The sequence below is a fragment of the Fringilla coelebs genome (assembly GCF_963513975.1).
Source record: "Fringilla coelebs genome assembly, chromosome: 16".
Taxonomy (NCBI): Eukaryota; Metazoa; Chordata; class Aves; order Passeriformes; family Fringillidae; genus Fringilla; species Fringilla coelebs.
This window is the reverse complement of record NC_140042.1, coordinates 45506-62810: the sequence shown is the minus strand read 5'-3', so window position 1 is coordinate 62810 and position 17305 is coordinate 45506. Positions and strand designations below refer to the sequence as shown.

Below are 17305 nucleotides of genomic sequence, written 5' to 3'. Positions count from 1 at the left end.
TCACTGCTTTTTTAATTATATTTTTAAGTCAGATCATTCTGCAAAACAAAAGTGAAAAGCTTTGTTCCATCTGAGCTTAGCTTCCTCAGTGGTTTTATTAAAAAAAGGCTACAGCTCAGCACTTAAGTTAATCTAAGTTATACAGCTCTGTTTCCAGATCTGTTTTGCTTGTCTGCATTTGATTACTACAGCTTAATAATATAAAAGCATTCCCCCAAATTAGAATAGCTGACATGCTCACATGGTTCTCAGTCTTTTAAAAGTTATGTTGAATTGCTTTCTTGTCACTGTCTAAGAAATCCCTGCTAAAGCAGCACATTTGGGACAGATTTCAGATGGCTGGGGAAGTAAATGAAAAGACGAAATCAAAGGGAACGTCTTCTTATAGAATTAATTGCGCTTCTTGTTTTTTAAAGGGAAATTGAGTATTTGTACCACCCAAACTGCTGCTGTTACTCCCAGCTCTAGCTCCAGTAGCACTAGTATTTCATCCCTCTAGCAGTAGAGGGACAAGAGGAGAAAGTCCTGTGATGTGAAGAACTTTGATTTGTGAAGGTGAGTCTACAAATTGTCCTTAGTATCTCCAATTCTACTGAATGATCACTAAAGTTTAGGTTCCAGTTGGGTGCTTGAAACTCCAAAGAGTATTCTATTTAAATATATAGAAAACAACTGCTAACAGCTCGTTTTCACTATACAAACTGGCAGGCGTTGGGAAAACTGACCTAAGATACTAGTGCTGGTACAAGTCTGTCACAAAGCTTTAACGGCCAGACTGTGTGTATTTCTGATTTGGTACAGTGCCACTTTGAGTGATGAAAATACACAGAGATAGCACTGGTTAACCTGTGATGTGAAATTTTACAGTACAATTCTGAGTATGAAGTGCCAAAAACACTGTTGTTGTTTAGGACTGTATCAGAGTAACTAAAATGAGCAATTAAAGTTCCTGAAAAGACACACTGAAATGTTAAAGCAATTCCGAGAAGCATTTTTTCCTTTCAGGCTTAGCTCAGTTTATTCTAAACAGGTGAAGTAGTTGAAATACATACGGCAGGTTCAAGCCTGCAAAAAGTCAAGAGACTCCCTATGTGGTAGGTACCATGAACAGGCCAATAGCTTAGTTGTGTTCTCCCGTTGAAATATAGACCAGAAGTTAAGAAAGTTTATCCAATATACTATTAGTTAAAAACAATCCCCTAAAACCCCTTTCCAGACACCTTGATTAGAATACTGGGTTATGTTTTAACTTGTAACTAAGCTTCAAACTCCTTACAAAATAATTTAATGTTCCATACTTACCTAAAAATTAAATAACCTAGAGCTCTCGTGCCTAAAAATACCTACAAACCTGCATAGAGACGAAGGTTTGCTAAGCACCAAGTTACAGGTCAACAAGACACACTCAAGTGTTCACAAGAAAATTTCTTTATACAAGATGTTACAACTCTTTGGGATTGTTGGGGATTTTTATTTCTTCTGGATTGCTCTCATCAGTGCTTTCACTGCTTTCAGTGGCATCATCTGAACTGCTCATGCTGTCCTCCTCAGAATCTTCTTTCCTTGGTGCTAGACTGGAAACATTTTTCAAGATTATAAAAGCAAAATAACTTATAGTAAGTAAAACTATAATTTAAATTAAATTTCATTACCCTGAGGAATTGACTGGCCTGTTGGGATTAGAAAATTCTTTTTCTAGGTCAACATCAAATGGATCTGGAAAAAGAAGATGAAAAAAGCATTTTCTTAATGGTTTTCCTTCATTTTCATTGATTAATGGCAGGGAGGGGAAGGCACAGAAAGGCTAGTTCACATCTCTCATAAGTTTACCGTAGTTGTTTGAGGAAAAACTGGGGGAGATGAGAAAATAACTCAAGCCCTGCCTGCCCAGTTCAGGCTTTTCACTCTTTTCCCTCACCCCCTGCAAGAGTTCTGTAGCTCTTTAGAGGTGGTCAGATTATATAGGTAGGTTTCTAAGGCTTTGGGTAAGAAAACACAGACTAAGTTCTAAAACGGCTGTCTAGTTAGCTGATGTCCACTGAGAAGTGAATTACAGCTGTCCAGATTTAGCTCTTGCTGAGTAAGGGTAGGGCTGCGCTTACTTTGGCTGAAGTAGCTGGGAAGAACTGTCAGAAAAGTCAAACAAGTCTTGGTTCCGCAGTTCAACCAGAAAATACATAGGATTGTAGGTGGAAGTGTGCTTTATGTAGCATAGCCATGTTGCCTTTTAAGAGCTGTCTTCAGTTTGATCTACCTAGTTAGGCTTCCACTGGGAGAATGGTTTAATTCAGTATCATGGCAAAGAGATCAAAGTTTAGAGCAAGTGAAGGCTATTGACCATCTTCTTGCAGTATGAGCCCCTGGCCTATTTTAAAGGCTTAATCACCATGAAAGGAAAATGTTAATTAGGATAATCCCTCTTCATATGTTCTTGATTATCTGCCTTTCTTTGTGCTGTCTTGAATGGGACCAAGCACTCACTGGTGAATAGAGCCTGAAATACTGCGATTGCAATAAATGACTGGAAGACTTTGAGAATAAACTACTTGTACTTATTATAAATTATTTTAATTCTCCTTATAGATCTGATTTTAAACATCTTGATTGAGGACTATATAAATATGTCTATTAAAGGTCCTTCTTAGGTTTATGTTTACCTAACTTGGTGTCTGACTGTATGCCTATATTTCTCTCATAGCTCCTTCTCAATTACTAGTCTTTTTACTCAAACTCTGCTTGTAACATCTGTATACAAAACAAGGAAGCATCATATTTTCTTTTTGCTCCTAAGTTTCCAATTTGGTTAGCTGAATAAGGGTAACTGCTTTACAGTCAGCTGTGTATACTCTATGCATTAAATTGCTTTAGTCATTTTCACCCTACTTGAGTTGAATAATATGGGCTAACAGGTACACTTAGCATAGTATAAAGACAGAACAACACATACCAGCAAAGCACTTATCTTCCACCTTGCTAATATTTTTATGAGATTTAAGGAAAATACTGTAAAGAAACTCGTTAGAAAAAGGGCATGTGTAGTGTTTCTGTTTTTCTCTTACCTACTTCTTCTTTTTTTTCTTGGACACAGGCTAAGAAGTCCTTCTCAATGATTAGCATGTCGTCCTGGCAATGACAGGCTGCATATTTTTCCAAGAGATTTTTATTCAGGTCAAGAAATGTCTTACCCCATTTAAATTTCCTTAGAAGAATGGTGGCTAGATCTGGGAATCCTAAAACAGAAAATAATTTATTAGTTTTCTTCTTTACTGAGAGAGTTCACTTGGCTTACATGTTTCTAGTTCAGTATGTGCATTCCTGTCAAAACAACAGAAAAATGTTTGCCAATGTTTCTTTCAGTGTTCAGGGATTAAAACTTCTGGAAAGACTGCAAATATTTTCAAATTTCAGTTTGACTTGAAACATGGAACTGAATCCAAGAGTAATTCATAGCCTTCTAGCAAGTGCTACATAAAAGTATTTTGTACAGGTAATGAATGATTCAAGCTCTAGCTCCCACAGCCCTTCAGTACAAGATCAATTGTACATACAGTATTTTCAGAAGATAAGATTTGTCTGCAGTATGGTAGAGTATTTCTTTTATCAAAGTTCTATGATGAGTCTGCAAAACATCACAAGAGGGGGCGATTTCTTTTGTTCTTACCCAGACCTCCCCCTATTAACAGCCAGCTGCTACCTCTCATTAAGGCAATCTTGCCCAAGCATTTGTGTTCTGTCTTCTTTTTTTTTTTAATTAGTTTTTCTAATGTTATGCACCATCCAGACAAAATGAGGATTATCAGTTTGTGTCCTGTTTAGTAACTGACATGAATACTCCACGGATACCTCAGTGCAACTGATAACATGCACTTGGGAGGAAAGATAGACAATCTGATCCCAAAGTCAAGAAAGTGATGACCCGTATTACAACATTACAGTTTATTTTGTTGCAGACAATCTCTTCTGGTTTATTAAGGATGTAGCAATTGCTACCACCATACTTCACGTCAGACAATTGAGCCTACCAACAATGCAAAACGCTGCAGCAAAAGCTTCCACACAGGACAGCTTGCATGGCCGACCGTAGTTTACAGGATTTGCAGCCACCAAGTAAGGCAGCAATCGTGGATGACTCCCCCTCATTCTCTTAAAGGGAGTTTCTTCTATTTTGGCCCATGAGCAATCTATGACTGCAATTCCACTCTGAGCAATGACACGCCTGAAAAAAAAGAAATGTCACTGTATTTGAAAAATTGTTACCATTATACAGATGAAGTGAGAATTCCAATTGCTGCTTTATATTGGCAACAAACTTGCATACACCCCCGGCTTTTGTTAATCAAACCCATATGCTTTACAATAACCTCTAACAGAGACTCAATGAGAAAGAATAGTAGCATGGTTTTCCTCCAAACATACAAATGGCAAAAAAAGGTTTACCCATGTGTTTCAAAATGAAACGTGAATAATTCTAGGTTTAAAAATGTCACAGAAATGTGATTAATAATAATGTTCACACCTTCAACTACACCGAAGTTCTGATTTAGGTTCTCTGCTAGGTTCTCTCTGCTTCTAGAGACGAATCTTTTCTCTAATAAGTATATCTCTATAAAAATTCTGTAGGCACATTTGAAGAAAATTCTCATTTTCCACAAAAAGTTTTCAGGTTAACACAATGTGTTGTCTAACCAAAGAACTTAAATATAGCATGAAAAAAGACACAGCAGCTACAGGGCCGTGCTCTGAAGAAATTAACCTACAGGATGTGCACTTTGATTTTTCATTGGGAGCTAAAAATGCTTTTCTCATCTGACACTAGCTGTGTAAAAATATTAAGCTGATTTGATAAAACTACTTTGTTTCTCATGTTCATGCATCACTGTAACGTAATAAGAAGATTAATTTTATTCCATATGAGTTTCAGCCATGAATCAGTGGTTAAAATGCTCTCTTTAATACAGCATAAGGACGGTACTTGAACGAAGTGCTCTCCCTCACAGTCTGCAGCTCCCCCACTTCCCCCGCCGCCGGGTTTTGCCAACAGGCACCGAGGCCCCACCTGTCAGCCGGAGAGACGTACTCCGTGGCCAGCGGACTCAAGACGACGCCCGGGAATCTCTGGCGGAGGCGCAGGGTTCGCAGCAACCCCTTCCGGGCTAGTTTTCTCCCGGTGCATTTCTTGGGATCGCAGTGTCCGAGCTCCCACATGGCAAGGGGGCAGGGGAACTTGGCCCCCCGAGCGCCCCCATCCGCGGCCCTCTCGCCGTCCAGGCAAGCTGAAAACAGCAGGCGCACATCAATGACCAACGGTGACGCGGCAAAACTCGGCAGGACCCGCCCGCCCTTGCCCGCGTCCCGCAGCGCCTTCACGCACCTGTCAGCGCGGCCTCCGTCTCCGCCGCGAAAGTCTCGAGGCTGCGAGTCCCGCGCCGGCTCCGGCGCCGGGCGCGCTCCATGGCCGCGCTCGGCGGAGACACCGCCCCGCGGCGTGACGCACTTCCGCTTCCCGCGGAGAGGCGATGGCCGCCCGGCTGCTGCTTGCGGCGCTGAGCGCGGCGCTGGGTGGGTGCGGGCGCCGCGGCGCGGGCGGGCGCGCCGGTCGTCTTGCCCATCCGCCGCGCCCAACTGCTCTCTCCTAGCAGGTCTCTTCACCTCGGCGGGGAAAATGAAGATCGTGGAAGAGCCGAATACGTTCGGGTACGTGGCCGCCTGCTCGCCGTGTCGTCCCGTGATCCGCCTGCACTCGACGGGTTCGGGTCTTTTTGTCGTCGTGCCCGCTCCAGCCCGTTTCTTCCAACGGGGATGGGGTGCCGGGCCGTGCCGCTCCCGCAGACCCCGCTGTTGGCCCGCGGGCAGCGGCCGTCGATGTTGAGACACACAGGTAGGGAAGGATGTATGGGCGCCCAGATGCATAACTCAGCCTTAAACGTTTAACTTTCCTTCTTTTGAAAGGTTGAATAACCCATTCTTGCCTCAAACAAATAGGCTGCAGCCAAAGATGTCACCGTCTGCAGTATCAGGTATATGCAACCGTTACTTTTTTTTTTTTTTGGTACCGTTTTCATCATTTAGCAACAGTCGTTTGCAGTGCAAGTAGTCTGTTTTGACTTTATGCATACAAAACCTGATTTTGCGTGTAGTTTTGTAAGCATCATGGAAAATAAGCAGGGGCAAATATAAAATGTGATAGAGTTAGAAATGGGATTAGTAATAGAATGCTGAATGGGAAGATGCCAAAGTAGTAGGAAAAAAGGACAACATACCAGAAATCCTTCTTTCTTTGCTGTGGGATCTTACATGTAGGCAAGAATTGGGAGTGTACGTGGAACATGAACCTAAGGGCATGGAACCCTGCCTCACACAATTATTTCTTTAGCATGGAAACCATCCTTGTTCTTTTCCCTACAAAACAGTTGGGGTAATAGTTGTGGTAGTTTCTCTTCTACAGCATCTGCCCTGGAAAGGGAGACATGAGTTTAATGCATTCCTTATGGACACATTCACACCTGCTGTTTTGCATATGTGGGTAGAGCATTCTAATCACTGAGGCACAGCTTTCATGTAGTAGAGGAGCAAACCCTTTGACCAAGCCCATCTCTAGAATGAAATGGAAGATCATGCAGTCAGAAGAACACTTGGGAAAGAACCCCTGCCTGTATCCCGGTATCCCTGTATACCAGTGGTTAAAGCATTCTGGAGGGCGTGATTCTGGTAGTCTGACCTTTGTAGGATTGCCCGTCTAGATACTTGGAAGAAGTACCCATACAATCCTGACAGTGGGGAATTAGCATCCAGGATGGGGTTTTACTTTATTTGCTTTGTAATCTCTTTTCTTCTTTCCTCGTAAGTATTTAGTAATTCCAAGGTAAATTTCCATATATGAGCGATACTGAAATACTTCTCTAGCACGTAGTTCAGAACTTTCCTCCCTCTTTTTAATGACAAGTTTCCAGTCTTGGATTTCTTTGGCAGCAAGCCTTGTTGTCAATACTAAAATAATAGAATTGTAGCTGCTGACCTGTCTGACGGCAAAAGTTTTATCTAGTTGAATGCTACCTGGATCAGACCATGAAGGCAAATGGCAAAAAAAATCCAGTTTGAGAATCTCAGTGAAACTTAAATGTGCAGCACTGTCAACATTTTGAACAAATGAGCTTTGCTAGTATAAACTTGCAGAGTTTGGATGAATTTGGAGACAGCTGCCAAGCAAGAGATTCAGTGATTTCAATGTTAGAATTTGGCAAGATCTGCACTGATGATTCCTTTTATGGACCTCGCCTCCAAATGTTTATTTTTACATAGGTTTCTAATTTTTGTTGTCAAATTAGACTTATCTATTTCACCAGGTAGTGAGAGTGAAAAGCATGAAAGAACGTGATGCAATCTAGTATAGTGCTAGTAAGAACTTACAGTAATTCATATGAAAGATAAAAATTTCCTTATGTACAGCAGAAAATTAAATTTGTCACATACTCCTCGCACCTTTGTCAGCACAGTAGCTTGCTTAAATTTAACCAAAACATTCCTTTTTCTTTATGTCATCCCTTGTGATGTTTTTAGGCCCTGCACATCTCTTTAGGCTTGCTGGCAAGTGTTTCAGTTTTGTGGAATCCACGTGAGTAATGGATTTGGATATTTGTTTGTGTACTTAGTAGGAATAAACTAGTTTTTATTCCAATCTGAAACATCTCTTATTTTCTGTTTCTTTTCTCTCCTTTTAAGGTACAAGTATGAGTTTTGTCCTTTCCATAATGTCACTCAGCATGAGCAAACTTTTCGATGGAATGCCTATAGTGGGATTTTAGGGTAAGGCACTTAGATCTTTTACATTTTAGCTATGTTGTCAGCAGGCCACTTCATAGATTGTAAAAATGAGGCCATTTTAAAACTAAGATTCTTCCATTGGTCAGCTTAGATCATTGTAGTTCCCAAGTGTTATGCATAAAAAGTACCCTGTCTTGAAAAGTTCAGATTTTTTTTTTTTTGCTGGTAAATACTAACCTCCTATTTTAGCTGGAGACTGATTAATAACCCCTGCCAACTGCAAGTGTGATATGTTCATGTGAGAAAGTCAATAATGTCTAACTACAGCTTATATTAACACAGATTTCATGGCCATTAACTATTTGCAGTTTGGGTTAAATACTAATATCACAAAATGAAAAAGAGTGCTTTATGCCTAATGGTTGTTAAAAAATATAAAAAGTTATAAAATGCTCAATGTAGAACTAAAAAAAAGTATCCCAAAGTATTTAAAAATACCCTGTATCATAATACCACAAAATCATAATACCTAAAATAAATCTTAAGTATAAACCAGACCATTGCTTTTCTAGATTTTTTGTATATAGATATCTCCTTTTTTCCTACATGCAAAACAGTAAGCGGGTATGTGAGGAAACTGGTACAGCACCATGCTGAGGATATCATTTGCTTTAGGACTAGCAGAAGTAGACTAGTTTGTAGGTGCTCTCACCAGCACTAAAAGTCCTGCAATCAAACTTAGTTGCACAGGGTACTTAGCCTCATGGAATTTGTTGTGGGATTGATGTATAAACTTTATTTTACTAGACTTAAACACAGATTTCTAACTGCAAATGGTTTGCAAACTGAAATATGATCCAAAACTCTGGTCTCAAAAAGTGCTGTTGATGTGTCCTATATAGCAACATGGATAACAAACTACACTGCTTCCAAGGTGTTGGCTGTAGGAATTGGAAATCCTGAGACAACAGAAATGAAGTTTATAGACTTAAATTGAACATGGTATAAGGGTATTCTTTGTTTTCTTCCTGAAGGTTCATCTTTTTCTGTTCAGTAACTTGAAACAGTGTCCTCTTTTTTTTTTCAGAATCTGGCACGAATGGGAAATTGACAATAACACATTTGTTGGAATGTGGATGAGGGAAGGAGACTCCTGTGAAACTAAGAGCAGACAGACAAAGGTAAAATAACTTAAACTATGCTAATTCAGACAGCATGACTCTACAAACACTTGTGAGACTACAAACTCAAACATTCCTACCCTGAAGAAGTCATCATTTAAGCTGTGATAGAAAACATAAAGATGAATTCCTGCAGGTACTGTGTGAATGACTGGAGGAGGAAAGAATCAGGATAAAATTTTGAGGATATTTACTTACGTATTCTCATTGGTTACTTACAACTCATTTTTTTCTTGATAGAGTGGTATAATTATTATTGTAGAAACACAGTACAGTGCTGTGTAATGTGTGTCAGGCAAAATAAAGAAAAAGACCTCTTTGCAGAATTCAGGATGCCAGCCTATTAAAAACATCCAGGAAAAAGGAGGGGAAAGAATTTGGCAGTTAACAATAGCCTGCTGAGAAGCTAAGCATGGTATTAGAACAAGCACTAGTGACATTTCAAGAAAGATTTGAGGTGATGGAGCATGTCTAGAGAAGGGCACTGGAGCTGTGGAAGGATCTGGAGAACAAGTCTGATGAGTAACACCTTTCAACTAGCATCCCCAGGTCTTTTGCCACGAGGTGGCTTTCCAGCTATTCTTGCCCAAGCCTGGAGCAGCGCACGGGGTTGTTATCATCGAAGTGCATTACCCGGCACTTCTCCTTGTTGAATCTCTTGCAATTAGCTGCCAACTTGGCTGCCATATCCTGGCCATGGTGAAAATGTTATACTCTGATGGAGGTGCCTGCTTAACATATTTATTTCCCATAGAAGCTGCAGAAAGAATTCAGTCTTGTATGACCCTTGAAATTGTGATTGAATTTTTCACTGGCATTTCATTTTGAAGACAGAAAATATTGGTGCTGCAAATCTAAAGATGAAAACAATTCTCTCCAGTCTGGATGTGTCTTGTATTCTCAAATTAGCACACTGGTCAAAAATAAAATTTAAGAAGATTGTGCTTATGTTAGATGAGATTCTGAAGGTGTCCTATTCACTGTCCTTTTTACTCTCATTCTTGCTGCAAATATGGTACTTAGTAGTCCAAGGAACAATGGTTGGTGGGTAGAATCATTTCCCATTAGAGAAAACAGTTTTCACATTTGATAAAATAAATGGATTGTGTGCTTGCTATCATGCTTTCTCTGTCAGAAAAAAAATAAAAAAAAGCACTGGAAGCTTTGACATGACAGTATGTACAGAAAAGCATCTACTAGCATTGGAACACAGCAAATAGATCATCAGTGATGGTGTTGTTTCACACAGACATTTTTTGCTCATCTTTGTTTTTCCTGATGTTTAGGTTCATCTTGTTTGTGGAAAGAGCAATAAATTGGCTTATGTGTCTGAGCCAAGTACTTGTGTTTACTCTCTGACATTTGAGACTCCTCTTGTGTGCCATCCCCACTCACTTTTAGGTAAGATTTAAAAAATACTTTGTAGAACAGCTAGCATATACACTACCTTCAGAGTGTCCATCTTTAGGTTGAGTTAGTACCTTAATATAAATTAGTATTAAATGTTAACATATTATATAAAGTGGTTTTTAAAATCCCAGTCATTATAACACATGGTATTTCTCAAATAATTTTTTTCTTTGAGATTATAAATTTATAACTTTTTTTTTTTTTTGTCATTGCTAGTGTAAACCCAGTGAATGATTTTTTTTTCCTTTTCTTTTCTTGGACTATAGGAATAAGCCCTGTAGTATCTGCCCATTTACTTACATTACAAAAAAAGCTCCATTGGATCTGGAAATAAGAAAAAATTCTGGTCATTCTCCAGAAACTCTAAATGTGTGAAGTGCAATTTAAGTGTAAGCCCAGCTCTTGAAAGCAGTGGGGACTGTGTACTGTAAAGAAACATTGAGTTTTTAAAACATATATTCTTGCATGATACTAGAGGAGGAATTAACTAATGCAGGACAGTGCTCCTGGTTTTGACATAGTTTGACTTCTATTTTTCAGTTTATCCAACTCTGACTGAAGCACTGCAGAGGAAGTGGGATGAAGCAGAGCAGCTTCTGTACGATGAACTAATAACCGACCAGGTTTATTAATTCTTCCAACTCTATTTGGTAAAAAAAAAATATTACTGTCAAATAGCCAAACCTGGCTTCTGTAGTTTCTCCTTTCAGAACAGATGCATTTATTCTGCAGTTGGCAAATAGTAATTTTCGTGTTCTGTAACTTCTGTGTGAAACGGTAATGAAGCTTGTGGAGTTGGAATGGCCAGTGCAAATTGCAAGCAGAGCTGAGAGTAGAATAGATTGATCTATTGCCTTTTGGACACTTTTTCTTTTCTAGGGTTACAAAAAAAATCTGAAAGAGATTTTTGAGGAAGCAGGACTTCTAAAAGCAACAGAAGAAAATGAAGTTGAGAAACAGAGTAAGAAAATAACTCTGGAATTTGAAACAGTGGAAAAGTGCAGTAAGGTATAGAGCATAATATTTACAATGTGGAATTGCCACCTTTTCACTGTATGACAGTATCAGTGGGAGAGCATTATGTAAATGTGCTTGGTGTTCAGCTGAATCTCTTTGTGGAGTTATCTTTTCTGGTTTCAATATGTAACAGCCTGCATGTAGTGTGATTCGGTATATTTATTATAGCCCTAAGTCAAAAACAAACCAGCAAAAATGAATGCCCAGTAAGAAGATAGGGGTTAGGAAGGAATTGGTGTATGTACTTGGGTTATAAACACCCAGTAGGTACTCTTTCTGGGGAATATCAGTCTGGAGACAGGAAGAAATTACTAGTGAAGATAAACATGTAACCAACCTCGAGAATGTTGACACTTTTAATTATCACTGTGGATAATTATCTCTGTGGATAATTACCCAGACTTGTGTAAGAACGAACTGGCTGTTGCACAAGCAAAATGAATGGCTGTATTTATTTCTGAATGACTCTTGTGTATGTGAACAGTTCTTCTGCAACAGAGTTGGAATGGGCAAAATAGAGGCAGAAGGTGTGGTCAGTCTAAAAGAGCGCAACCTGACCATCAGAAAAAGAGCATGGATGGGAATTCATTCATTACAACACAGAGAAGCAGTTGCTTTTGTCTTTTTATTTGATGAAGTCTTTTAGCAAAGACAAAACACCATGTAGTAATTAATGAATATAACCAAATAAAACCACGGTTAAGCTGAATATACTTCAATATAAAGATCACCATTTTGATCTCCTAGGAGCTGGAACAGTCACGGGATTATTTTTTCACTCATTAACAATACAGTATTTAATAATTTCTGTTTCTTTTTCTGGCTTCATCATAGCTTAATTGACATAAATTGGCTGGTATGGTAAATACAGAATCTTAAATACTTAATCTTTTGCTCTATCTTTATTTCTGTAAACACCAAATCACAGCAAAAAATAGGGGCTTCTCTGAGATTTCAGGTATGTGCTTTGAGTCTCTAAGCAATCCCTGTCTTTAAGGTAACAGAAACTGCTGAGAGCAAGAACATGAAGTTACTAGGCCAAGAGCTGAAGGGTTTACAAATTTCCAGACAGCAGAACTACAATAATTATAAAATAAGGGTAGTCCTGAAGCAAACTTAAGATTTGTTCTATGTTAAAATGCTGGTTACAGGACAGATTTGAAATAGTTACAGAAAGCATTTCTAATTTTTAGTCTTGGGCTTGAAAAAAAGCTGGCCCCTCTTTTGGCAACACAGACACGTATCTTATTCTAAAATCTGCTCTGTGTTCCTGGAACAAGCATTTTAAGTTCTTCAAAGCCAAGAGGTGTAACAGCTGTGCACAGAGGCATTTTTTCCCTAAAAGCTCCCGTCTAGGTATGTATTTGAAAAGTGGGAAGGCTCTTTTTAATGCATTTTCTTTCTTAGGAATACAAGCAACTTTCTGAAGAAATAAAAAAACTTAGAGTTTTATTAGGTCAGCATGGTATTGCATACAAAGGAAATTTTGGTGAGTTTGTTTGGTATCATTCTTTTCCATTATTGTCTGCTCAGAATGTAAATACCCCAATGCTGTTTTCAGTTATAGTAACAGTTAAATAATCTGGCATATCTGGAGGTAAAATTCAGTAGACAAAGTTTTTAATAAGTACTTACGTTTTGATTCCTGTGCACAAGGATTTACTTTGTCCTCAAAAAATCTGTTGATGACTTGAAATTCTAGCTTTATAGAAAAATTTTGACTGCTGTTGTAACTGAAGTTTGTCTCCAGTCCTGAAGGTGCCAGTTTAAAAGGAAACCAATATTACATCATTAATAGAACAAATGTGTCTGTTAAGTAACTCCACTTCTGTATTTTAACCACAAGGCCTGATTTCTTTCATAACACTTGAAGTTTTTTCTCTGTATCTTTTTCGATTGTTTTTTTCCCTTTTTGAAGTTGCCTGTTTCTTTCTTCCCTCTCTTTGATTTCTGTTAGGTAAGTACCATACCACATGCAGTTTTTAGTAGAAAAGACTGGTGCTGGCTGTGAAGGGGCACGGCTTATCTGGATTAATTCCAGACAAGTTTTTTGCCTTTTTTTTTTTTTTTTTTGGAGAGATTTGTAATTTGGTCTTCTTTATGTTTGTTTGTTTTTCCTCATTCCTGCCAGACCATCATGCCCTTTATTACATGAACTCTTTGTCAAAGGAGAATTTAATGTTTAGGAATACATGTATATACATAAATACATATATGGTTTTTTTTTACAGATTGTATGTTCAGAATTGGCGCTTCAACAAAACAAAGAATCTTTGAGCTAATTAAATTAGCTTAAAATTAGTGACAAACTTATTATTTTCTTTTTGCTTTGAGAAACTTTTTTGGGAAAAAACTCATATAAAAATTTTGTAGAACATGTTATCGGCACGTTTAAACTATTAACAATGTAATTTGCACAGTATTTCTGCCTGTTTGGTAGTATTGGAGTAGTTCTTTTAATTATTGCAGATTAGCACTCTATAATCAAAAGTCGAATTCAGTTTACTGTACATGACTTCAAAAATTTTTAGTGAATTCTGTGACAAAAATGTTTTGGTGTTTAAAAGCCAAAATAACTGATATCATATTAAAACCTTAATTTTACAGCTGGAAATACCAGTGTTGAGTATGTAAGTGACCAACTGGCAACTGCTGTGGCATCAATTCTTAATGGGTCAAAGGATGATGAGCACCTGCATGGCGATACAGGAATTTGGAATTACACTCTGTGAAGAAACTTGGATGGTACATAATGTAAATTAAACTGAACACGTATTATGCCACAAAGATGATTTGCCTTCCTGTGAGTTTTCTTGACTTTGTTTCAATTTGTGCCCTAAAGCAAACACAGTGTAGTAGAGTGAGGGCACACCATTATGAGAATAGTTAGCTAGTTTCTGACAACATTTGTAACACTTCTTTGGTAAGACCAGTATTTGGCACGTACTTAAAGATTCTCTGTGCCCAGTCCCAGCTTTTGCTGTTTTTACTGATCAAGTGTGGTAGAAGTTGGAGTGAATACAAACCAGCTCAAGACCAGTGCTGCAAGGTGTTTTAAGAAAGATACTAAATACAATATTGTCGGGACGAAGGGAGACTGGACATCATTTGATCATCTTTGTCTCGATTTATTAGGCGAATACAGCAGGTTAAATACATTTCTTAATAAGCTTCATACATATTGCAAAAGCTGAGCTCAGGATTGGTTAGTTTACTTATCATCCAGTTACACCTACTTCTACAATCTTCTAGGTTTTTATTGTAAACTGTTGAAACTGATCTCACTATTCTGGCAAGGTACTATCCTCGTACCTCTTCATGTTGCAGCAAGGTCACTGTGACCCAGCTTTACCACTGGACACTGACTGATGACTGTCAGGCCTGTATACGTGCTCTCTGTCAGCTAATCCTCCCTGCTATGTCCCTTACTTGCAAGCCAGTCCTGTACAAAATCCTTCTACACAATATTAAGAACATGCTATTTCATCTCTATGCTAAAAAGTTTTCTGGACACACTTTAGCAGAAAAAGTGCAGTGCAGACCACACCACTCCACCGACTCGTGTTCAAAGGTCGATGTCGTCTTTCGCTGTCAGGTTAAATGGAAGTTGGTCAGAATCTGACAGAAAGGTGCAATGAAATCACTGAGTTGTTACAAAAGCATAGTTGTGTTGAGGTAATACCTGGCAATTCTCTGTAAGTAATACGGAATAAAATGGACTCCTCCAACACAAACTGTGGAAGCATCACTGTAGCCGTCGGTGGACGCCGAGCAAGCCATCTGCGGTCACTATGCCGCCTCCTATGGTGCGGTTCGCGGTTCGGGACCCCCTTAGCCCAGGGTCCTGTCGGCGTTGCTCTCACGGCGGCAGCTGCGTCGAGCCGCGGCCCAACCCTGCGAGCCCTCGCGCTTCCGCTTCCGCTCCCTCTCACGGACAGCGCGGGATGATCCGGGCGCTGGCTCGCTGGCGGTGAGGAGCGGGGCGGGCCGGGGCCGCCGGCGCTGGGGACTGGGACGGGGGCTGGGACGGGGGCTGGGACGCTTCGTGAGCCCTTCGCGACGCTCACGCGTGGGTCGTTGCAGGGCGCGGCGAGCCCCATGTCTGGCCGGGCCTCGGCGGGGGCTGTCACAGCGGCGGAACCCAGAGGGTGCGGCGGGCGCGGATCCGGAGGGCGGGTGGCCCATTCCCTTTTCCCGCAGCAAGGCCAGTCCGCGGTTTTGGAGCGTTAGCCGGTCGATGGGGAACGACCACGAGAGGCCGTCGGTGAAGGTGCTGCCTCTTAGTCTGCTCGGCACAGGGCTGTTGTTATGGTGTGTGTTCAGAGAGAAAAGGGAGACCGACGAGCGACTGGAAGCGGTTCTCTTCGGCCAGAACGTGGACTCAGATACGGCCCAGGAAGGCAATGCTCCTCTTCAGCTGCTGAAAGAGAACTGAGGACGGCAGTGCGGCTGCCGCGAGGGAGCTGACAAAAGTTTGCTGGCATTCACCTAGTTAAAAGCTGTCCTGGCACTGTAATGAAAAAAACTTGTTTTTCTAGTTTTTCGGCAGCCTTAGCTTGCAAGTTTGATTTCTTCATGCTGTTTTCTGTGCCGGTCTTGTCGTAGTAATTTACACTGGTAGGAAAAGGTGTAGTTTCTGGATAGCGCAGGTAGGGATGAACAGGATGTATTGTAAATCAAGTTGAACTTGAAGGTAAGTTTTATGCTACCCATCATTTTTCTATGGATCCTTTTTCTTAGTGGATTGTTGTAATAAAAAATACCTAAGGTGATTGTCTGTGAAATTGCTGTTTAAGGGGACTTTCATTTCACATTTCACATTCACATTTCACATTTCACATTCACAAAAGACTATGTTCTTTTTATATTGAAGACAACTGTAAAGGAATGATTACTTATTATGCAATTATGTTCTGAATTTTTTCTTTTTGTGTGTAATTCTCCTCATTAATGTAGAAATTACCTTCAAGGGTGCATTCTTTCTGGACTAGAATTTTCTAGGCTTGGTTGATTTAGATGGTCAATACTGGCAGGAGAGTATTTTGCCCAAAATCGAAATGTTTGGCTTGTGTTATATTGGGGATGTCTCATTGAACAGTACAGTATTTAGGCTTTTTGTGTGGATTCATAGATATTCAAGCTTGCACTCTCTGGAACTTTTTCCTGGAGAGGAGAAATGTAAAATACTAGTGTGACTTTGTTTCCTTCAAAATTAGAGGCTTTTTTAAGTTCTCAAATGTAAAAATGGAAAATCAGGTTTGTATCATGAAAATCTCTAATTAAAGCTGCAACACCAACAAAGATGATAGTAGCTATTAAGATAGGCTGAAGCTATGGAGAAATGGGGGGTAGCATCACATTTGTGTAATATTAGTGATTAGTCTGAACAGCATGCACTGCTGTGGCTTTTGATTTTGCTGTAGAGTCCTTTAACCACATGATGCCATATTTGATTTGGTACTGTCACAAGGTTTAGTCTTGGTATTCAGCTTTTACTACAGTAGAATGTTGCAAGTGAGATGCATGGGGACATCCTGGTGAATCAGTGAAAGAATAATCCTGGTTTGGGTTTTTTGACTGTTTGTTTGTTTGTTTTAATATATTCAAGCTCAGGTGTAATATCTGTTGCTTCTGATTAGCTTTCTTGCACCATATTCTATGGAAACAGTGAATTGCTTTGTTTCAGGAAATGCAGAGCTGCCCCTCCGTGTGTGTTTATATCACGCATTCTGTGCCTTCTTTGGGGGTGAGGAAAAAAGGCTGAGGGGGGAGGGGGTGGAGACTCATCAGGGGCTCTGATGTCATTTGGGGCACCCCAGCATCCCTAGGAGAGGGAGCCACGCTGTGTGGAGGAGCAGGTGAGTGGGGTTCATGCTGGGTGTTCTCCCTCAGAGGGACCCAAAGCTGCCAGAAAACTCACAGTGAGGGATTGGTGT

General features: G+C 40.0%; 3 protein-coding genes across 4 annotated transcripts; 2 read left to right on the top strand and 1 right to left on the bottom strand.

The window, feature by feature from the left end:
- Positions 1–935: 935 nt before the first annotated feature.
- On the bottom strand, positions 936–5480 carry TSR3 (TSR3 ribosome maturation factor). The gene is made up of 6 exons (XM_084216164.1): positions 5372–5480; positions 5057–5273; positions 4023–4216; positions 3060–3230; positions 1653–1716; positions 936–1574 (listed from the first exon to the last, which is right to left on the bottom strand). The coding sequence occupies exons 1-6, from the start codon at positions 5451–5453 to the stop codon at positions 1442–1444; spliced, it is 861 nt and encodes a 286-aa protein (XP_084072290.1). The 5' UTR covers positions 5454–5480; the 3' UTR covers positions 936–1441.
- Positions 5452–14147, top strand: GNPTG (N-acetylglucosamine-1-phosphate transferase subunit gamma; the record flags this gene model as incomplete). The annotated part of the gene is given in 12 exon segments (XM_084216163.1): positions 5452–5509; positions 5512–5559; positions 5640–5694; positions 5950–6017; positions 7558–7612; positions 7720–7803; positions 8849–8942; positions 10229–10343; positions 10893–10975; positions 11232–11360; positions 12777–12858; positions 13977–14147. Coding segments are annotated over 12 exon segments (996 nt in total). The 3' UTR covers positions 14102–14147.
- A 1157-nt stretch (positions 14148–15304) lies between these two features.
- On the top strand, positions 15305–16887 carry UQCC4 (ubiquinol-cytochrome c reductase complex assembly factor 4). 2 transcript variants are annotated; one of them, XM_084216581.1, is made up of 2 exons: positions 15305–15339; positions 15570–16887. In XM_084216581.1, exons 1-2 carry the CDS (start codon positions 15314–15316, stop codon positions 15802–15804), a joined length of 261 nt encoding a protein of 86 aa, XP_084072707.1. In that variant the 5' UTR covers positions 15305–15313; the 3' UTR covers positions 15805–16887. The 2 variants fall into 2 exon arrangements, with proteins under 2 accessions (XP_084072707.1, XP_084072706.1); XM_084216580.1 differs by having other exon boundaries at positions 15453–16887.
- Positions 16888–17305: the final 418 nt, after the last annotated feature.

Bases quoted from the DNA above. Each gene is read 5' to 3' on its own strand.
- UQCC4 (XM_084216580.1), top strand. From the start codon at position 15,314: ATGATCCGGGCGCTGGCTCGCTGGCG. The intron at 15,340-15,452 runs GTGAGGAGCGGG...GGGTCGTTGCAG, and splicing joins CGGGCGCTGGCTCGCTGGCG to GGCGCGGCGAGCCCCATGTC.
- TSR3 (XM_084216164.1), bottom strand. From the start codon at position 5,453: ATGGAGCGCGCCCGGCGCCGGAGCCGGCGCGGGACTCGCAGCCTCGAG. The intron at 5,274-5,371 runs GTGCGTGAAGGC...TGCTGTTTTCAG, and splicing joins GACGGAGGCCGCGCTGACAG to CTTGCCTGGACGGCGAGAGG. The intron at 3,231-4,022 runs GTAGGCTCAATT...TTTCTGTTTTAG, and splicing joins TGCAGCGTTTTGCATTGTTG to GATTCCCAGATCTAGCCACC.